The 23,558-nt window shown below is 44.1% G+C and overlaps 1 protein-coding gene across 1 annotated transcript in view; it reads left to right on the top strand.

Annotated features, from left to right (window-relative positions):
- Positions 1–23,558, top strand: part of pkd1b (polycystic kidney disease 1b) — a 228,309-nt gene that overhangs the window by 145,812 nt on the left and 58,939 nt on the right. Inside the window, exons 29-31 of the mRNA XM_060844405.1 lie at positions 3,292–3,494; positions 19,237–19,431; positions 22,572–22,726. Of these exons, the coding sequence (XP_060700388.1) occupies positions 3,292–3,494; positions 19,237–19,431; positions 22,572–22,726 (553 nt within the window). The remainder of the gene's footprint in view (positions 1–3,291; positions 3,495–19,236; positions 19,432–22,571; positions 22,727–23,558) is intronic.

The raw sequence follows: 23,558 nt of genomic DNA, 5'->3' as shown, positions 1-23,558 counted from the left end.
CCCCCTCAAGGTTCATGAAGTGAAAAGTTTTGTGATGGTTAGACCATTGAATTTCAAATGGAAGAAAATAAATTTGAGTGAATGGAGATGGTCATTATCTGTTCATTGTATGTTGTAGAATGTGTAAGTGACTTGTTGCAGGTAGGGAAAGAATCTACTCCATGTAAGTCCACTAACCTTCGTGACTCAGGACTACCTCTTAATGCTGAAATATTGGCCTGAATCTTTCAGTATCTGGATAATTAGAGATGGGATATATATGGAGTCATATGTGTCAGGACCCTCATCACCCCCAGTCCAAAGTGTGTGTGAATGGAGTAGCCAGCTGAGAGGTGTATTTCTACTGAGCTGATTTGTTGTACCTGAACTACAAATGTGTCCAACACTGAGCTCAGTGTAAGAAAGCTGGGCCAGATGTGCAGAATGTTATACTGGTACCTGCTTTAACTCCATGATTGACCAGTTTGATCAATGTAACTGAGCTCAACACAAAACTTCATGCCAACAATGCTACCCCACAGCCCTGACAACACTCCAACAATCACCAGCGCCCCACCCAACAATCACCACCATTCCCCCCCAAACAATCACCACCATCTCTCCCAACACCTGACAATCACCACCCCCCAATCACCAGCACCACCCCCACAACACCCGCCCTCACCATTTACAATTACCACCACCCCCAAGAATCATAACCATTTACTTGACAACTCTCTGACAATCACCGCTCCCCCACCCCCAAGAACACTCCAACAATCACCACTCCCTCTAGCCACACAACCGATGAAGCCTGACACCAGCTGGTTAACTCTGTAATTATAAGTTGGGATACCCAAATCCCTCTATACCTTGGTGTTCTGCAATCTCTCTCCATTTAAACCACACACTTGTTTTTCCAATCCCTGCCAAAGTAGTCAAGTTTACATTCACTATCTGCCAGATATTTGCCCACTCCCTCAAACTGTCTGTCTCCCCTTACAGATTTTCTACTTCTTGATGACAACTTTACTTTGCTCCCTAGCTTAGTGCCCTTGACAAATTTAGTTAATATGCATTCAGTCCCTGTATCCAAGGCATTGATATCGATGAAAAGTAGTTCAGGACCCAGCACTGATTCCTGTGACACTCCACTCCTCACAGCTTGTCAATCTAAAAATGATTCATTCATTCCCATTCTCATTAGCTAATCCTTCTATCTTTGCTAATAAGTTAGCCTCAGCTCCATGTTTAGTGTCATCACAATGGGAGCTTTCTCCAGCTTTATCCCACTGTCAGGTAAGCTGGTCAGTGAGCAGAGGATAGCGTTGGCACCCTTCAGCATACCAGTCTTGGGGAAATTGTAAATACCTCCATACACAAATATTCTGCTCTCCTTTCTCCCAGGACACTAATTATTTCTGGGAAGTACTGAAACCACTGCCCATTGCCTCAGTTCTTCACAAATGAAACTGGACTGTTTGAATCATTACCCTTGGAAGGCATCACAACCAGGCTTAATGACCAACTGGACATGTGTACAAATGAATGCACTGGTTATTGAAGCAAAGCCATGAACCATGGCTGAATATTCAAAAAAAAACAGAACTGTGGATGTTGGAAATCACAAACAAAAGCAGAAAGAGCTAGTGATACTCATATCTGGCAGCAGTTGTGGAGAGAAAGCAGAGTTAATATTTCAGGCCCAGTGACCTGCCTTCAGAACCTGATTCAATTTTGAAGAAGGGCAACTGGACCAAAACCATTAACTGTTTTTCTCTCTCTGGATTCTGCCAGGCATGCTGAGGTTCTCCAGCTATTTCTGTTTTTGTTTAGGGCTGAACATTGTTTCTTTCCAGCCCAATGAGTTCAGTTGTCATTCTCAAAGTGTCAACTCATTTGTCAACTCAGCCTGGACTGCAGTCAAATGTGGGCCCTTCTAAATAGTGGGAGGCCTGTGACCTTTTTACTGAGTTATTTGTTGCAGGCTTACGCTGGTGTGATATCAGTTAAACCTTCAATGGGGCAGTTTTAACACAGTTTAGCATCTTGCTAACTGCAGTGATAGATACTTCAGTCCCCAGTGATAGAGTCATGGAGTTATACAGCTCAGAAACAGATCCTACAGTCCAACTTGTAATTTGCCACATGAAGCTGCACAAAGCAGTGCCACTGAATAGCTTACACCCCTAATCCAAAATCTTCCAGAATGTGGTCACCTTTGGATGGGGCATCAGTGGCTGTGAGAGATCTGGTTTCTTCTCTATGTGCCTGTACTGAATTTTGAATTTGAACGTTTTATTGTCACTTGCATTTTACATTGAAAACTACAGTGAAATGCTTCAAATGTCACCACAATCCTGTGCCATTTCGAATAGTTTAAGAAATAAAAAGATATAACTGAAAGAGGGTCCATCTTTGTTCCGCCATCTCCATGATGAATCCTGAGCTGGCTCATCAGTAATAATTGGGCTGCCACCCCTCCCAAGGCTTGTGCTGGACCCACCAATGTAGGAGTCACCACTCTTTAGGCACCATCTCTTATACTGGGCACACCTTTTTGATGCTGCTGTCTATGCTGGGTCCCACATTCACCTCACAACCAGGAGTCCCTGCTCCTGGCCCATCATGATGACAAGCAGGGATCTTTGGCTACGATGCCACCTTTATGATGCCAGGAATCCCTGCTCTGGACTGAGGGCAACCAGGAGTTTCTAGCTCCACTGCCAGGCCAGACTGCCACTGCCACCATGCCAAGCATCCCACTCTGGCCACCCTCCACCATCTCGAAGAATCTGCTGCCTCCGATTGCTGGGGGAGCTTTGCCACCACTGCTTCCAATCACCCAGGAGGAAAGTTCCATTTCTGACCCTGCTGCCATTCCACACCTGGCCCGGTCTCGCTGCCATGCCAATGCCATTGGGCTGCAAAAGTCTTTTTAAAAAATGAATAAGAGAAACGAAAAGAGCAGAAACAAAAACAAAATGACAAGAAGCAGACAGAAACAGATGTTCCCTGAGCTGAAGAGCTTGCATGCATCCCTGCTACTCCGCTGCCAATCTGGATTTTCTGTTGCCTTCTCACTGCATGAGTGTTTGCTGCCCCACATGTTTTAATGCCTGGCAAACATAGAGAGTAGGGACTTTAATAAGTTCCCTGCTGATTCTGAAGGCCCACTCTAAAGGACTGATTCCTGGTGTGTTGTTAAAAGGGCTCGGATCATTGTCACTACATGTACTTGTATCACTGCATGGATTGATTGTAATGATGGGCCTGATATCTCTGCGCTTTCTAACATTATATTTATTACAGGCATCTTAAAAAGCCCAAGGAAATGGATGTTTCCACACTCAACCCTCTATGTAACATACATCCTCTGCTTCCTGCTGATCGCTGTGTGTGTCAGTGTGACGGTGTCCTATGGCATGTTATTTCCCAACCATGTGGTGCTAATGTGGCTGATCTCTGCATTCTTCTCCTTCCTGACCTCGTTCTTTGTTCTGGAACCTATAAAGGTGAGCTCATCTTGGTCTACGAATGAGAACAGGAGAGCAAGTTACCCAAATTAATGTTAAGTACTGCAGATGCTGGATTCTGAAATAAAAACAGCAAATACTGGAGAAACATAGAATGTAGGAGTGGGAGAAGGCCATTCGGCCCTCTGGGCTTGCTATGCCATTCATCACGATCTTTGCTGATCGTTCAATTCAATAGCCCAATCCTGCTTTCTCCCCAAAATCTTTGAGCCTTTTTTCACCAAGTACTGCATCTAGTCACCTATTGAATACATTCAAAGGTTTGACATCAACTACTTCCTGTGGTAAGGGCTCACCACTCTTTGGGTGAAGAAATGTCTCCTCATATTCGTCCTAAGTGGTCTACTCGAATCCTCAGACTGTAACCCCTGGTTGTGAACACACCCACCACCAGAAACATCCTCCCTGCATCTACTCTGTCTCGTCCTGTTAGAATTTTTACAAGTCTCTAAGAGATTCTCCCCTCATTCATCTGAAAACAATCCTAACCCAGTCAGTCAATCTCTCCTCATATGTCAGTCCCACCGTCCCTGGACTCAGCCTGGTAAACCTTTGCTAAGTTCCCTCGAGAGCAAGAGCACCCTTCGTCAGAAAAGGAGACCAAAACTAGGTGTGGCCTCACCAATCCTGTATAACTGCAACAACACATCCCTGCTCCTGTATTTGAAACGTCTCACAATGAAGGCCAACATACCATTTTCCTTCTTTACTGCCTGCTGTTCCTGCATGCTTACCTTCAGTGACTGGTGCACAAGGACACCCAGGTCCCACTGCACACTCCCCTTTTCCAACTAATAGTCACTTGGGTACATAGAACACAGAAAAATACAGCGCTGTACCGGCCCTTTGGCCTTCGATGTTGCGCCGACCCAAGCCCACCTAACCTACACTAGCCCACTATCCTCCATATGCCTATCTAATGCCCGTTTAAATGCCCATAAAGAGGGAGAGTCCACCACTGCTACTGGCAAAGCATTCCATGATCTCACGACTTGCTGAGTAAAGAATCTACCCCTAACATCTGTTATATACCTACCTCCCCTTAATTTAAAGCTATGCCCCCTCGTAATAGCTGACTCCATACGTGGAAAAAGGTTTTCATTGTCAACCCTATCTAAACCCCTAATCATCTTGTACACCTCTATCAAGTCACCCCTAAACCTTCTTTTCTCCAAGTGCTTCAGCCTTTCCTCATACGATCTTCCTACCATACCAGGCAATATCCTGGTAAACCTCCTCTCCACCCGTTCCAGTGCCTCCACATCCTTCCTATAGTATGGCGACCAAAACTGCACACAATACTCCAGATGCGGTCGCACCAGAGTCTTATACAACTGCAACATGGCCTCAGGACTCTGGAACTCAGTTCCTCTACCAATAAAAGCCAGTACGCCATATTCCTTCTTCACGGCACTATTTACCTGGGTGGCAACTTTCAGAGATCTGTGTACATGGACACCAAGATCCCTCTGCTCATCCACACTACCAAGTATCCGACCATTAGCCCAGTACTCCATCTTCTTGTTACTCTTACCAAAGTGAATCACTTCACACTTACCTACATTGAACTCCATTTGCCACCTTTCTGCCCAGCTCTGCAGCTTATCTATATCCCGCTGTAACCTGCCACATCGTTCCTCACTGTCAACAACTCCACCTACTTTCGTATCATCCGCAAACTTGCTCACCCAACCTTCTAGCCCATCCTCCAGGTCATTTATAAAAATGACGAACAGCAATGGTCCCAAAATAGATCCTTGCGGAACACCACTAGTAACTGCACTCCAAGATGAACCTTTACCATCAACTACTACCCTCTGTCTCCTTCCAGCCAGCCAATTCTTAATCCAAACCTCCAACTCACCCTCAATGCCATACCTCCGTATTTTTTGCAGGAGCCTACCATGGGGAACCTTATCAAACGCTTTACAAAAATCCATATACACCACATCTACTGCTTTACCCTTGTCCACCTCCTTAGTCACCTTCTCAAAGAATTCAATAGGTTTGTGAGGCACAACCTGCCCTTAACAAAACCATGCTGACTATCCTTGATCACATTATTCCTATCCAGATGTTCATAAATCCTATCCCTTACAATTCTCTCCAAGACTTTGCCCAAAACAGAAGTGAGACTCACCGGCCTATAGTTACTAGGGTTATCCCTACTCCCCTTCTTGAACAAGGGAACCATATTTGCTATTCTCCAGTCTTCTGGCACTATTCCTTTAGACAATGAGGACATAAAAATCAAGGCCAACGGCTCTGCAATCTCCTCCCTTGCTTCCCAGAGAATCCTAGGATAAATGCCATCAGGCCCAGGGGACTTGTCTATTTTCACCCTTTCCAGCATTTCCAACACCTCTTCCTTACATATCTCAAAGCCATCCGTTCTAATTAATTGTGACTCAATATTCACATCAGCAACAATGTCCTGTTCCTGAGTGAATACTGACGAAAAGTATTCGTTCAGTGTCTCCCTGCTGCCTTGTAATCTGCTGCCTTGTTTTACTTTCAAAAGTGAATACCCTCACATTGGTTGAGGGACGGGCATGATTGGCAACTAAATATTCCAGGATATAGATGCTTCAGGCGGGATAGAGAGGGAGGTAAAAGGGGTGAAAGAGTTGCATTACCAGTCAGAGAGGATATCACAGCTGTGCTGAAGGAGGGTACTATGTACAACTCGAGCAGTGAGGCAATATGGGGAGAGCTCAGAAACAGGAAAGGTGTGGTAACAATGTTGGGGCTGTACTCCAGGCCTCCCAACAGCGAGCATGAGATAGAGGTACAAATATGTAAACAGGGTTCAAATGTTTTAGTAGGATCAGACATGGGGGTAAAAAAGGGGGAGGCGTGGCATTACTTGTCAAAGACAGTATCACAGCAGTGGAATGGACGATGGAAGAGGACTTGCCATCTGAGGTAGTTTGGGCTGAGGTTAGAAATAGGAAAGGTGAGGTCACCCTGTTAGGTGTTTTCTACAGGCCTCCTAATAGTCCTAGAGAAGTAGAGGATAATATTGCGAGGATGATTCAGGAAAAGAGTGAAGGTAGCAGGGTGGTTGTTATGGGGGACTTTAACTTCCCAGATATTGACTGGGAGAGCTATAGCTCGAGTTCATTAGATGGGTCGGTGTTTGTACAATGTGTGCAGGAGGGTTTCCTGACACAATATGTCGACAGGCCAACAAGAGGGGAGGCTATATTGGATTTGGTTCTAGGTAATGAACCAGGCCAGGTGTTAGACTTGGAGGTAGGTGAGCACTTCGGGGACAGTGACCACAACTCGGTGACTTTTACTTTAGTGATGGAGAGGGATAATCGTGTGCCGCAGGGCAAGAGCTATAGCTGGGGGCAGGGAAATTATGATGCAGTGAGGCATGACTTAGGATGTGTGGATTGGAAAAACAGGCTTCAAGAGAAGAACACTAATGAGATGTGGGGAGTGTTCAAGGAGCAGCTACTGCGTGTCCTCGATAGGTATGTACCAGTCAGGCATGGTGTAAAGGGCCTTGTGAGGCAGCCGTGGTTTAGTAAGGAATTGGAGTCCCTTGTGAAAGGGAAGAAGGCGGCATATGTAAAGATGAGGCGTGAAGGTTCAGTAGGGGCGATTGAGTGTTATAAGGTAGCCAGGAAGGAGCTAAAGAGGGAGCTAAGAGAAGCAAGAAGGGGACATGAAAAGTCTTTAGCTGGTAGGATTAGGGAAAACCCAAAGGCTTTCTATAGGTATGTCAAGAATAAAAGGATGACTAGGGTAGGTATCGGTCCAGTCAAGGATAGTAGTGGGAAGTTGTGTGTGGAGGCGGAGGAGATTGGAGAGACATTAAATCAGTACTTTTCCTCAGTATTCACTCAGGAACAGGACACTGTTGCTGATGTGAATATGGAATCACAAATAATTAGAATGGATGCCCTGGAAATATGCAGGGATGAGGTTTTGGGAATATTGGAAAGGATGAATATAGATAAGTCTCCTGGGCCTGATGGCATTTACCCCAGGATCCTATGGGAAGCTAGGGAGGAGATAGCAGAGCCATTGGCCTGGATTTTTATGTCGTCGTTGTCAACAGGAATAGTACCAGAGGACTGGAGGATAGCGAATGTGGTCCCATTGTTCAAGAAAGGGAGTAGGGATAGCCCTAGCAACTATAGGCCAGTGAGTCTGACTTCAGTGGTGGGCAAAGTCTTAGAGAGAATGGTAAGGGATAAGATTTATGAACATCTGGGTAGGAATAACGTGATCAGGGATAGCCAGCATGGTTTTGTGAAGGGCAGGTCGTGCCTCACAAACCTTATTGAGTTCTTTGAGAAGGTGACCAAGGAAGTGGATGAGGGTAAAGCAGTAGATGTTGTGTATATGGATTTTAGTAAGGCGTTCGATAAGGTTCCCCATGGTAGGCTAATGCTAAAACTTCGGAGGTATGGCATTGAGGATACATTAGAGGTTTGGATTAGGAATTGGCTGGCTGGAAGGAGACAGAGGGTAGTAGTTGATGGATTATGTTCATCTTGGAGCGCAGTTACTAGCGGTGTACCACAAGGATCTGTTTTGGGACCATTGCTTTTTGTTATCTTTATAAATGATCTAGAGGAAGGACTTGAAAGCTGGGTAAGCAAGTTTGCAGATGACACAAAAGTCGGTGGAGTTGTGGATAGTGAGGAAGGAAGTGGTAGGTTACAGCGGGATATAGATAAGTTGCAGAGCTGGGCGGAAATGTGGCAAATGGAATTCAATGTAGCTAAGTGCGAAGTCGTTCACTTTGGTAGGAATAACAAGATGATGGATTACTGGGCTAATGGTAGGCTACTTGGTAGTGTGGATGAGCAGAGGGATCTTGGTGTCCATGTACACAGATCTCTGAAAGTTGCCACCCAGGTAAATAGTGCTGTGAGGAAGGCATATGGTGTACTGGGCTTTATTGGCAGAGGAATTGAGTTCCGGAGTCCTGAGGTCATGTTGCAGTTGTATAAGACTCTGGTGCGGCCTCATCTGGAGTATTGTGTGCAGTTTTGGTCGCCATACTATAGGAAGGATGTGGAAGCTTTAGAACGAGTGCAGAGGAGGTTTACCAGGATGTTGCCTGGAATGGTAGGAAAATCTTATGAGGAAAGGCTGAGGCACTTGGGGCTGTTCTCATTGGAGAAGAGAAGGTTTAGGGGAGATCTGATAGAAGTGTATAAGATGATTAGGGGTTTAGATAGGGTAGATACTAAGAACCTTTTACCGCTAATGGAGTCAGGTGTTACTAGGGGACATAGCTTTAAATTAAGGGGTGGTAGGTATAGGACAGATGTTAGGGGTAGATTCTTCACACAGCGGGTTGTGAGTTCATGGAATGCCCTGCCCGTATCAGTGGTGAACTCTCCTTCTTTATGGTCATTTAAGCGGGCATTGGATAGGCATTTGGAAGTTATTGGGCTAGTATAGGTTAGGTAGGATTCGGTCGGCGCAACATCGAGGGCCGAAGGGCCTGTACTGCGCTGTATCCTTCTATGTTCTATGTTCTATGTTAGATATGGAAAGTTGTGGAGCAAAAAGGTGGTGTTGAAAGGGGAATTTAAATTTTCCCAACATTGACTGGGATTCACACTCAGTGTTAGGGTTGAGATGGAGCAGAATTTGTAAGAACATCAAGGAGGGTTTTATAGAACAGTATGTAAATAGCCTAATTCAGGAAGGGGCCAAACTGGACCTGGTATTGAGGAATGAGCCAGGTCAAGTGCTTGTAGTTTCAGTAGGGGAATAGTGATCACAATTCCGTGAGTTTTAGAATGCTCATGGACAGTACAGGCCCTTCTGCCCACTGTGTTGTGCTGAGCAATTATCTTAATCTAAGATCTACCTAACCTACACACCCTTCAATTTATTCCAATCCATGTGCTTGTCCAACAGTCACTTAAATGTCTCTGACTCTACTACCATCACTGGCAGTGCATTCCACACACCCACTACTCTCTGCCTCTGACATCTCCCCTGTACCTTCCTCCAATTGACTTAAAGTTATGACCCCTCATGACAGCCATTTCTGCTCTGGGCAAAGTCTCTGGATATCTACTCTATCTATGCCTCTCATGACTTTGTACACCTCGATCAAATCACCTCTCTTTTTTTCTGTCCAATGAGAAAAGCCCTAGCTACTCAATCTCTCTTCATAAACTACAAGAGCAGAGGTCCAAGAACAGATCCCTGTGGGACACCACTGGTCACCAACCTCCAGGCAAAATACTTTCCAAACAATGCCACCCACTATTTTCTTTCGGCCAGCCAATTCTATGTCCAGACAGCCAGATTTCCCTGTATCCCATGCCTCCTAACTTTGAGTGAGCCTACTATGGGGAACCTTATTAAATCCCTTACTGAAATCCATATACACCATTTCCACTACTCGACTTCCATCACGTTGTCTTTCACACCCTCAAAGAGCTTAATAAGGCTTGGGAGGAATGACGTGCCCCTCATAAACCCATGCTGACTATCTTTAATCAACTGATGTTTATCCAAATAGTCAAAAATCCTAATTCTCAGAATCCTTTCCAGTACCTTGCTTCCCACAGATGTAAGATTGACTGGTCTTGAATTCCTTATTCCCTTTCTTGAACTGAGGAACAACATTCTCCTCCCTCCAATCATCTAGTACTATTCCTGTGGAGAGTGAGAATGTAAAGATCATCGCCAGAGGTGCAGCAATCTCATTCCTCACTTCCCATTTATAACTTTGGATATATCAGGTCCCGTCCTGGGGACTTATCTATCTTGATGCTTCCCAGAATTTCCAGCACATCCTCTTGCTTAATATCAGTCTGATCAAGCCTATTAACCTGGTCCATGGTGTTCTCACTGTCAACAAGGTCCCTCTCTCTCGTGAATACTGAAGCAAAAAACTCATTGAGGGACTCCCTTACCTCTTCAGACTCCAGGTACAAGTTCTCTCCATGATCTCTGATTTAACCTTCCCTCTCTTTGATCATTCTCTTATTCCTCACGTACGTGTAGAACGCCTTTGGGTTTTCCCTAAACCTTCCCACCAAGGCTTTTTCACACCCCCTCCTAGCTCATTCAGTCCGTTTGAGTTATTTTTTTAGCTACCCTGTAATCCTGTACCAGAGTCTTGCTTCTTCAACCTTAAGTAAACTCCAAGGTTCACAATGCTAGACTAATAGAGAAAGTGAAGTCACATGGGCTCCAGGGTATACTAGCTAGATGGATAAAGAACTGGCTGGGCAGCAGGAGACAGAGAGTAGTTGTGGAAGGGAGTTTCTCAAAATGGAGAACTGTGACCGGTGGTGTTCCAAGGGATGCATGCTGGGACCAGTGTTGTTTGGGATATACAAAAATAATGTGGAGAAAGGTATAGGTGGTTTGACTAGAAAGTTTGCAGATGACACTAAAATTGGTGGAGTAGCAGATAGTGAAGGGAACTGTCAGGGAATACCAAAGAACAAAGATAGATTGGAGAGCTGGATGGAGAAATGGTAGATGGAGTTCAATCTGAGCAACTGAGAGGTGATGCATTTTGGAAGATCCAATTCAAGAGCGAACTATACAGTAAATGGAAAAGCCCTGGGGAAGATTGATGTACAGAGAGATCTGGTCTATTATACCTTGAAGGTGGCAATGCAGGTCAGTAGCGTGGTCAAGAATGCTTTCCTTCATTGGACGGGGTATTGAGTACAAGAGTTGGCGCATCATGTTACAGTTGTGAAGGACTTTGGTTCAACCACATTTGGCATAATGCATACAGTTCTGGTCACCACATTACCGGGAGGATGTGGATTCTTTGGAGAGGATGCAGAGGAGGTTCACCAGGATGTTGCCTGATATGGAGGGCGCTAGCTATGATGAGAGTTTGAGTAGATTAGAATTACTTTCATTAGAAAGACGGAGATTGAAGAGAGACCTGATTGAGGTCTACAAAATCATGAGAGGTATATACAGGGTGTATAGCAAGAAGCTTTCTCTCTCCCCCCTCCCCCTCCCCCTCCCCTCCTAATTACTGGGGGTCACGAGTTCAAGGTGAGAGAGGAAAGGTTTAAGGGAGGTAAGCGTGGTAAATTCTATATGCAGAGGGCGGTGGGTGCCTGGAATCGTTGCCAGCAGAGATGATAGAGATGGGCACAATAGAGATGTATCTAGACAGATACATGAATGGACAGGGAGAAGAGAGATACAGATCCTAAGAAAATAGGTGACACATTTATATAGAGGATCTGGATCAATGCAGGCTTGGATGGCTGAAGGGCATGTTTCTGTGCTGTAATTTTCTTTGTTCTTTCTCGTTCTATTTATCCATATGATATTGTATCTGGTGTTGATTTGCCCACTCTCTCAACCTGTCCAGATCATGCTGAAGGATCTCCGCATCATTGATACGGTTCACCCTCCCACCTGTGGTATCATCTACAAACTTTTCAAATGCAAATATTTTGTTCCCTCATCCAAATCATTAATATATATTGTGAATAGCTGGGGTTCTGGCACCAGTCCCTGTGGCACCCCACTAGTTACTGCCTACCAATTTGAAAAGTACCCATTAATTCCTATGCTATCAGTTTTCTTTCCATCTCAATACACTTCCCCCAATCCATATTCTTTAATCTTGCATAACAATCTTTTATGTGGGACTTTGTCAAATTCTTTCTGAAAGTCCAAATTTACCACATCATCTGGCTCCCCCTTGTCAATTCTACTTTCTATCTCTTCATAGAATTCCAACAGATTTGTCAGGCATGACTTCCTCTTCATAAAACCTCTTTATAGATTGTCTGATCCTGCCATTGCTTTCTAAATGGTTCACTATAAAGTCCTTGATAGTGGATTCTAGAATTTTCCGCATTACTGACATTATGCTTACCAGTCTCCCTACCTCTCTTTTTTGAGGTATTGAAGTGATATTAGCTACCTCCAATCTGCAGGGACTGTACCAGAGTTCAGAGTGTCCTGGAGGATGACCACGAATACATCCACTATTTCTAGAAACACTCCTTAAATACTTTGGGATGTAAATTATCAGGCCCTGAAGGTTTATCTGCCTTCAATCCCCTCAATTTTCACAGTACCATTTCTCTACTAATGATGATCTCCCTCAGTTCTTCCCTCTCACTAAACCTGTATTCTCCAACATTTCTGGTGTCTGATTTGTGTCCACATTTGTGAAGACAGAAACAAACTATGTATTCAGTTGCTCAGCCATTTCATTCCCCCTTTTCTGTCTGTAGGGGACCTATATTTTTCTTCACTAGTTTCTTTCCCTTCACATACCCGTAGAAACTCTTAGTGTCAGTCTTTATATTCCCTGCAAGTTTACTTCTATACTTTATTCTCCCTTTCTTAATCAATCAATCTCTTGGTCCTTCTTTGCTGAATTCTAAACTGCTCCCAATCCTCAGACGTATTATTTTTCTTGATCATTCTGTATGTTTCTTGCTTGGATCAGGTTGCATCTCTAATTTCCTTTGTAAGTCATGGATTGGCCCTCTTACCCATTTTGCTTTTAGGCCAGACAAGAATAAATTGTTGCAGTTCCTCCATGTGTTTTTTGAATATTCGCCATTGCCTATCCACTGTCATCCCTTACGTAGAGTCATAGAGATGTACAGCACGGAAACAGACCCTTCAGTCCAACCCGTCCAAGCTGACCAGATATCCCAACCTAATCTAGTCCCACCTGCCAGCACCCGGCGCATATCCCTCCAAACCCTTCCTATTCATATACCCATCCAAATGCCTCTTAAATGTTGCAATTGTACCAGCCTCCACCACATCCTCTGGCAGCTCATTCCATACACGTACCACCCTCTGTGTGAAAAAGTTCCCCTGAGGTCTCTTTTATATCTTTACCCTCTCACCCTAAACCTATGCCCTCTATTTTGGACTCCCTGACCCAGGGAAAAGACTTTGTCTGTTTATCCTATCCATGCTCCTAATAATTTTGTAAACCTCTATAAGGTCACCCCTCAGCCTCCTAGCCCCGGCCTGTTCAACCTCTCCCTATAGCTCAGATCCCCCAACCATGGTAACTTTCTTGTAAATCTTTTCTGAACCCTTTCAAGTTTCACAGCATCTTTCCCATAGGAAGGAGACCAGAATTGCACACAATATTCCAACAGTGGCCTAACCAATGTCCTGTACAGCCGCAACATGACTTCCCAACTCCTGTACTCAGTACTCTGACCAATAAAGGAAAGCATACCAAACGCCTTCATCACTATCCTATCTACCTACGACTCCACTTTCAAGGAGCTATAAACCCGCACTCCAAGGTCTCTTTGTTCAGCAACACTCCCTAGGACCTTACCATTAACTGTATAAGTCCTGCTAAGATTTGCTTTTCCAAAATGCAGCACCTCGCATTTATCTGAATTAAACTCCATCTGCCTCTTCTCAGCCCATTGGCCCATCTGGTCCAGATCCTGTTGTAATCTGAGGTAACCCTCTTCACTGTCCACTACACCTCCAATTTTGGTGTCATCTGCAAACTTACTAACTGTACCTCTTATGCTTGCATCCAAATCATTTATGTAAATGACAAAAAGTAGAGGACTCCGCACCGATCCTTGTGGCACTCCACTGGTCACAGGCCTCCAGTCTGAAAAACAACCCTCCACCACCACCTTCTGTCTTCTACCTTTGAGCCAGTTCTGTATCCTCCCCATTCAATCATGGCCAACTCACGTCTCACACCTTCATAGTTTCCTTTATTAAGATTCAGCACCCTCATCTCCAAAACACTAACTCACTTTCTATCATGATAAACAATTCTATTATTTTATGGTCACTTATGCCCACAGGTCTCACACAGTTAGATGGCAATGATCCACTTCTCATTATACAGTATCCAGTCTAAGATGGCCTGCTATCTAGTTGGTTCCTTCACATATTGGTCAAGGAAACCATCCCGTATACACTCTAGGCATTCCTCCTCTCAGGTATTGTGGCTAATTTGATTTGCCCAATCTATGTGCAGGTTAAAGTATCCATGATCACTGATATTCCCTTGTCACATGCATCTCTAATCTCCTATTTAATGCCATTCCCAACATCACCACTGCAGTTTGGGGGTCTATATATGACACTCATTAATTTTTTTTGCCCCTTGGTATTTCTTAATCCTACTCCTACAGACTCCAGTGTCAGACCTCATATCCTTTCTCACCATTGCGTTATTTTCCTCTTTAATCAGCAATGCCACTTCACCACCTTTTCCTTTTTGCTGATCCTTCCTAAATATTGAATACCCTGGGATATTCAATTCCCCTCCCTGGTCACCCTGCAGCCATGTCTCCATAATCCCAATTACAGAGGAATCTCAATTATCCGAATGAGATGAGCGGGCACTGTTTCATTCAGATAATTGATTACTCAGTTAATTGATTCAATGCCTTTCCTCTAGGGCTCCGGGGCTTTCTGTTAAGTCCACTCCCCGTTCAGGACTTGCACAGCACACCGTGCACGAGGCCCCACTGCCTGCCTGCCCACCTACACACCCCCAAATCCTGTCCAACACTGCCCCCCTGCTCCCAAACCCTGTCCAGTCCAAACATCCCCCCCAAACCATGTCCAACCACGCCCTCTGCTCGCTCCAACCCCATCCAACTCCTCCCCCCCGCCTGTCCCCGACCCCGTCCAACACTGCCCCCGTCCACCCCCACCTCCTGTTCTTCCAGCTAAACCTGTCCACCACTGCTCCCCCATCTGTCCCCATCCCCGCTGTCCCCTACCCCCTTTCCAGGGCAGCTAGACTGGACACCAACAACAAGACTGCTGCTGCTGCTGCTGCTGCTGCTGATGATGATGATGCCTTTTGGGGCTGAGTCTCCAAATTGCAAACAAACACACAGCCACACTTATAACTTTTTATTGGAACCTTTTGACAGGTTCCACGTTTGCCTTGTACAAGACAATGTTGGTGAGATTATCTGGGGAATGGGGTTTAGGATACACGTCTTTTTAGAACTCCAAGGAAAGTGTGTGAGAGAGAGAAGGTGGGCAGTCAGTCATTTGGAGACAGTGCCTGCACTCCCATCATGTCCAGCACTGTTCTCGGCTGCATTTCAGGAAGCCAAGTTCATTTTTAATCACTGTAAACAAAAAACGTGATCAATGTTGGAAACACGTCTTTGATGCAATGTTTCTGTCGGGACCTCGCGATCTCCTTCAGATAATCCGATATTCGGATAAATGATATTCAGATAATCGAGGTTCCTCTGTATACAATCCCATTCACATCTATCTGTATGATTAGTCCATCCACTTTACTGCAAATGCTCTATGCATTAAGGCACAAAGCCTTTAAGCTTTTCTTTTAAACATGACTTGTTTTGTTCTCAATATTTGCATTTGCAGAATTGTAATTGCAGATACATTCTATTTTGTTCAAAAAACACAATCTGCAGTTAGTCAATGCAAGCAGTCAATACATGTAACATTTTATTAATTCCTACTTTGGAAGTAGAACCAGTCTGGCTCAAGATTGGGATACAGACAGACTCTAACCTCACACCTTTAAGGCATTGTCTGAGCTGAGAAGTCACCTTTGTTTATAAAACCTTAAGTTATCTCAAGAACGTGACTGGAAGGACGTTCTGGGATTTACATATTAATGAACCGAAACCTGCAACCCATTCTAAAAAATGAAAGATTTCACAGCAATCTAGGTTTGTTCAATATATGGTTTCAGTTGCATTACACGGAGATCTTTTGCTATAAATTCTGTGTCTCATGATCCTGCTCTACAGCTACCTGATGAAGGAGCAGCACTCCAAAAGCTAGTACTTTCAAATAAACCTGTTGGATTATAACCTGGTGTGTGTGATTTTTAACTTGTCCACCCCAGTCCAACACTAGCACCTCTTCATCAATATTTTTCTCAACAGCCCAGTTTGAATTTTGTCCTAGGTTTTTCTGCCTATCACTTTTCTTCTCTTTTCCACTTTTACTTTTGCCCTTGCTCCCTCCTTCTCCGATTCCTTACATCAATTCCCATCCCCCTGTCATATTAGTTTCAACTCTTCCCATCCCCTCTAGCAAACACTCCCCCAGGACCTTAGTCCCAGTCCTGCCCAGGTTTAATCCATCCAATTTGTACAGGTCTCATCACAACACCCCCCCCATAACTAGTCCCAATTCCCCAGGAATCTGAAACCCTCCCCCAACAGTATGTTTTCAGCCGACATATCCTGTCATTTCTACTCTGACTAGCATGTGGCACCGGTAGTAATCCTGAGATCGCTACCTTTTAAGTCCAATTTCTTAACTTTCTTCCTAGCTCACAGTATTCTGCTTTTAGGACCTCATCCCTTCTTTTTTAAACCTTGTGTTGTTTGTACTAATGTGCTGGTACTGGCTGTTCACCCACCCCCTCCAGAATGTCCTGCACCTGCTCAGAGACTTCCTTGACCCTAGCACCAGGGAGGCAGCACACTATCCTAGAGTCTCATTTGCGGCCACAGAAACGCCTGTTTATTCCCCTTACAAATGATTCCCCTAGAAATATTACCCAGGTACACTTCTTACCCCTCCTCTCTGCAGCAGAACCAACTATAGTGCAATGAGTTTGGCTGCTGCTATTTTCCCCTGAGAGGCCATTCCCCTCAACAGTATCCAACACAGTATATCTTTTTTGCAGGGGAATGACCACAGGAGATCCCTGCACCACCTACCTTTCTCTCTTGCTCTGGCTGGTGGTCATCTATTCCTTTGATGGCATGGTGACTCAGTGGTTAGCATTGCTGCCTCAAAGCACCGGCCACCTGAGTTCAATCCCAGCCTCAGGTGATTGTGTGCAGTTTGCACATTCTCCCCATGTCTGCGTGGGTTTCCTTCTGCAATCCAAAGATGTGCAGGTTAGGGTGGATTGATTGCCCATAGTTTTCAGGGATGTGTAGACCACAACCTCAGACTCTGTAGGGAGGAAGGGAATCTTAGAATGGAAACAAGTCCTTCAGCTCAACAAGTCCACACTGACCTTCCAAAATGTAACCCACCCAGACCCATTCTCCTACATTTATCCCTGACTAATGCACCTAACCTACACATCCCTGAGCAATTTAGCATGGCCAATTCATCATAACGTGCATATCTTTGGAATATGGGAGGACACCAGAGCACCCAGAAGAAACGCGCACAGACATATGGAGAAGGTGCGAACACCACACAGATAGTCACCCGAGGCTGGAATCAAACCCGAGTCCCTGGCGCTGTGAGGCAGTAGTGCTAACCACTGAGCCACCACACCACACCTCCTTAAATTAAAGCTTGGGAGAATACTTCATATTAAATTAAATCCAGTTATCTGTGGCCCTTCTTTCCTGGTCTGTGTACTACACTTACAGATTAGAAGCCAAGAAAGTATTTATCGTGCATGTTACCGAAGGCATGGGTATTCTATTGCATTTTTTCCGTATTCCAATCGGATCTTTCTTAGCGTCAAATAAGGACTTTAAAATGTCATCTTCTGAGAGCTCAATCAATTCCATCTGTAATTCTTTAGGAGCCTTGGAGACATCAACTAGGTGAGATTGAAATGCTAATTTGAGTGTGATATCATGATCCTCAAAGTCAGAGAACCTTTCATTGTATTCTCCAATTAATAAGTCTATAACAGCTGCATAGTCTTCAAATGATTCGCAAGAATCCTCCTGTTCATTAGTGACCTTTGCTAACTGGGGAAAATGATCATCCAAAATTTTCTTTTGAAGAAAAGGCCACAGACAATGGCCTAGAAGGCCACAGGCTCCCCACCCCTGGTTTTGGCTGTTTCGTTCAGGCACCAGTGGGTATTGATTTGGCCTTATTCAGAGAACCTCACACAGAGAAAGCATGGGACAGAGATCCTTGGGGAGAGAGGCTCTCGCAGAGACAATACAGTGTGACTAACATAGGAAGTGGACACATCCCAACTGTTTGAAGAAAACCATGAGACTGTGGATTGTAAGGAAATTATTTCAGTGCTACACAATCTTACATAAATTGTGAAGAAAAGATAAGGGATTCAGGAAACTTCCAAATTGTGAGATTTATAAAACAAATGTAGCGAGAGGCAGTGATTGCTTGTCAGGATTCAGTACCTTCAGAGAATTGCTGCAAATAACAATTCATAAATTCTTAAATACTCAGCCCGTTCAGGGAGATCATGGTGAGCTAACTTTCAGAGGGAGATGGTAGTTGATGCTGAACACCAGTGGACCTGACTCCCAGGCTGGTGCTCTAGAGACAAAGGTTCAAAGCCCACCTGGTAGAATTTAAATACAATTAATAAAATCTGAAAATTGAAGATTAGTCCCAGTGATGGTAAGGATGAAACTATTTTTTCTTATAAAAACTCATCTGTTTCACTACTGTCCTGTGCGGAAGAACATCTTCTTTGTTACCTGGTCTGGCCTGCACATGATTCCAGTCCCAAAGTAATGTGACTGACTCATTCAAGTGCAATTAGGGGTGAACAACATGTGCAGAACCTGCCGTGTGATATATCCCACAAAGGAAAAGAAAAACACTGTCCTGTGCTGCACAATACATGTCTGGGTTCATGTAGGGAGGCTGTGTTCTCTGCCTAATAGTTGCTAACCTTAAAAGTGTTCTGTTGGAAGAAGGAGAACATGTGTGAGTAATGGGACACTTCTTAGGGTTGGCATTAGTTAGTGAATGTTACTGTTTAACTCTTGAAGTTTGCAAAAAGAAGGGATTTAACCTGCTTTTCCTCTTTTGGGTTCCCATGTAGGTTTTGTGTGAGGCCGTGATCCTCGCACTATTTACCAAACCAGTAGATGCTGATGAGGACGATAACTTAGTTGAGGAGCCTTTGGTTAAGAAGACATCAGAACGAATTGGCAAAGTCCGAGCGCCATACGGTTACAGCCTCCTGCAGGCTAAAGAGGAGGCACGGAAAGTGAGAACACTGCACACATTGATGAAGGTACAACATTTACAGAATATTTACACAGCTACCATTTGGGAACTTTGTACAGAATGTATTTACTAATGCAGAATAGAATGTGATCTGACTGAGGTGTTTAAATTCATAAACATGTTAAACACAATTGATACAAAGTGTATATTCAAGATTGAATCTGATAAGACTTTAGGGCATGGAATCAGGGGATATGGGAAAAGGGTGAAATGTGAAGCCAATAATTTTATTGAACAGGCAATCGAGTATGAAGGCCAAGTTGGGAAGCTCCTGCTCCTGTACCTTATAATCCTATTTATTGATTGGTAGGTCGTGCCAAGATCAAGGGAATATGTATCTGAAGGTCTTCTTCAAACAAAAGGGAGTGGAAACCTGGAACTGTTGACTCAAAGGCTTTCAGTACTGAGCATCATTGGAATTGTCAAGTTTGCAGGGGTAGATTATGGGCAGTAAAGATAGAGAGTAAGGAACCTTTTTTTTTCTTTGTTCATCCGCGGGATGAGAACTTCGCTGGCTAGGGCAGCATTTACTGCCCATCCCTAATTGCCCAGAGGGCAGTTAAGTGTCAAGTGTTGTGGGTGTGGAGTCACACGTAGGCCAAACCAGGTAAGGATGGCAGATTTCCTTCCCTGAAGTACATTTGTGAACCAGATGGGTTTTCCCAACAATTGACAGTCAGTAGATTCTTAATTCCAGATTTTTTTTCTATTAAATTATAGTTCCACACTCTGCCATGGTGGGATTTGAACCCGGGTCCCCGGAAATTTACCTGGTTCTCTGGATCAACAGTCCAGTGGTAATACTACTAAGCCATTGCCAAAAATGTTTAAATGTAGTTGATAGGTAGATTATTCTTTAAGCAATTGAACGGTGGAACAAGCTGAAGAAGCCGTATACCTATTCCCCATTCCTTGTGCAATGTGGTCAGATGATACAAAGTCACAGAGCTGATACAGAGCAAAGGGAGGCCATTTGACCCATTGTATCTGTACTGAATCTCTGGAGAGCAATTCACCTCATGCTACTCTACTTTCTACTCTCTAGCCTTGCCGATTCTTCCTTTTCAGATAAAAACAAAGTCCACTCTTGAATAACTCAATTGAAGCTGCCACCAAAGTACATTCAGATGCCTCAGATCCTAAATCCTTACTGTGTGGAAAAGGTTCATTTCATCTCACTACTGCTTCTTTGGCCCTCTGGGGACTTCACAATCTTTTCACAATCTTCCAGTGGGAAGAGGTTTTTTTCCAATTTGCAATGTCCTTCATGATTTTGAACATCTCTATCAAATATCCTCTCAATTGTCCCTTCTTCAAGAAGAACAATCCCAACTTCTCCAATATATCCTTCCAACTAAACCTCCTCATCTGTGAAACCATTCTCATGAATCTTTTCTGCAACCTCTTTAGATTAGATTACTTACAGTGAGGAAACAGGCCCTTCGGCCCAACAAGTCCACACCGACCCTCCGAAGAGCAACTCACCCAGACCCATTCCCCTACATTTACCCCTTCACCTCACACTACGGGCAATTTAGCTTGGCCAATTCACCTAACCCACACATTTTTGGACTGTGGGAGGAAACCAGAGCACCGGGAGGAAACCCACGCAGACACGGGGAGAATGTGCAAACTCCACACAGATAGTTGCCTGAGGCGGGAATTGAACCTGGGTCTCTTGCTAACAGTGAGGCAGCAGTGCTAACCATTGTGCCACCGTGTCGCTCACTTTAATGATCTCACATCCTTCAAAAAGGTGTATCCAGAACTGGTCACAAACCTCCATCTGAGACCAAACTACTGTTGGATACAGTTTTAACATAATCTTCTTAGTTAATACTCTGTACCCCTATTCGTCAAACCTGGGGCATAGTGTACTTTATTAACCTGCTGGTGCCTCAACTAATATTATTCAAATGAAGTTGGAAATTTACCAATTGGTCTGCCTCAGCACCATGCAGGGGGCTCTGCTATTCATTGAGATCACCTGTTAACTACATCAAATAGTTGCCTGAAGGCTGGTCATGAGTCAACATTATTTTGCATCTTCAATACAGCAAAATATCCCACAAAAAAAATAAGATCTTGGAGTAGAATTAGGCCATTTGACCCATTGATCGTGTCTGATATGTTTCTCAACTCTATTTTCCTGCTCTCACCCTGTAACCATTGAGCCCCTTATCAATTAAGAACCTATCTATCATTGTTTTAAATACACTCAATGACTTGGCCTCCACAGCCTTCTGCAGCATTTAGGTCCACAGATTCACCACCCTCTGCCTGAAGAAATTCCTCCATACCTCAGTTTTAAAGACTCATCCCTTCATTCAGAGGCTGTGCCTTTGGGTTCTAGTCTGTCCTACTAGTGGAAACATCTCCACATCCACTCTATCCAGGCTTCTCAGTATTCTGTAAGTTTCAATGAGATCCTCCTTCAACTTCTAAACCCGGAGTCCACAAGCCCTTCACCCCCACAATCATTTGTGTAAACTTCCTCCGAAGCCCCTCCAACACCTGCACCTTCTTCCCTAAACATGAGGCACAAACTGCTCACAATATTCCAGATGTAGTCACCAGTCCATCTCTGCTCTAGCACACTAGCTCTCTTGATACAAATGCAAACATTGCATTTGCTTTCTTCATGCCAACTAAAGCTGCATGTTAGCCTTAAGAGAATCCTAAACTAGGACTCCGAAGCTTTTTGCGTTTCAGATTTCTGCAGCTTTTCTTCATTTAGAAAATAATCTATTCATTTATGCTTCATACCAAAGTGTGTAACCTCACATTTGCCCACATTGTATTCCATCTACCACTTCTTTGCCCATTTTGCTTCCAAGGCATTTGAGGTTGGAAAGTAAATTTCCTGGGTAATTAAAAACATGGCTTGGCTTTAAACAGAATCTCAAATTGGGAGGAAAGAGAAATACTGGGTTTCAGGTTGTAGGGATAATCTGGATAAGAGGTCCAAAGCATAGAGGAAAACACAGAATTGGAAAAGTAGAAGATGGAAGCTAGAACATGAGATTGGAGAAAGATCTGGAGGCAGGGAGGAGCAAGGCTATGGATGGATTTGTTGAGATGGTTTAGAATGTGTCTCTGTCATGCTGCTGGAATATTTATTCTTAGTGGAATTCCTTTCTCTTGTAGAATTGTGTTGTGCACACAATCTTCCTCCTGGTGGTGCTCATCGTTAACTACCAAGGCTGTTACCAAAGCGCCAATGGCCACCTTCTGCGAGCCTCCATTCGACAGTCCATTGTTGGAAGGACTCTGCACTCATCCAACTTTAGTACTATCCAGAGGTCAGTGATTTGAAGCAAGTCATGCTCTTTCTCCACTGATCTCCCTGTCCTATTCTCCTCCTGAAATCTCACTGTCCATGTGAACTCAGCAGACTGTAGTTACACCCAGCTCCTGGAGCCTTGCTCATTCTGCTGTAATCTTCAGCTTCTTTTCTCTACTGCAAGCCATCTTCTTAAACACAGGTCTCCTGTTTCCACTCCCTCCACCTAAAACAATTGTATATGTTGTATTTGTAAAGCTATAAGGTCTTAACCAATACCAAAACCAAACATACGTGAGAAAAAGGATTTAGAGTTCAACTTGCATGAATTGTCAAAAGTCCAATTTTCTTACAAATAAAGCTGCATTTTTACTGAAGTCTGATTCTCTTCTCAAAATATCTTCTTGCTGATGTTGCATTTCTTTTTGATAAATCTATTTATCAGGAAGGTACTAGAAATCTTAAAACGCATTAAGGTACATGAGTCCATAAGGGACCTGATGAAATGTATCTCAGGACTTTGTGGGAGCCTTGGAAGGAAAATTGCAGAGATGTTTGTATCATCAACATCCACGGGTACAGTGTCCGAAGGTTGGAGGGTTGCTAATATTGTGCCATTATTTAAGAAAGGCTGCAGGGAAATGCCTGGGAGTTCCAGACCGGTAAGCTAACTGGCTATGGTGGGTGTCAGACGGGTTTCTGAGACACAGGATCTATAGGCATTTGGAGAGACAAAGATTCATTAGGGAAAGTCAGCATTGCTTTGTGCATGGGAAATGGTGTCTCACAAACTTGATTTGAGTTCTTTGAAGGAGTGACCAAGAAAGTAGATGAGGGCAGTGTGGTAGACA

This window comes from Hemiscyllium ocellatum, chromosome 25 (genome assembly GCF_020745735.1).
Source record: "Hemiscyllium ocellatum isolate sHemOce1 chromosome 25, sHemOce1.pat.X.cur, whole genome shotgun sequence".
NCBI classification, from domain to species: Eukaryota; Metazoa; Chordata; class Chondrichthyes; order Orectolobiformes; family Hemiscylliidae; genus Hemiscyllium; species Hemiscyllium ocellatum.
Note: the sequence above shows the minus strand (reverse complement) of the source record. Positions and strands in the feature narration are given on the sequence as shown.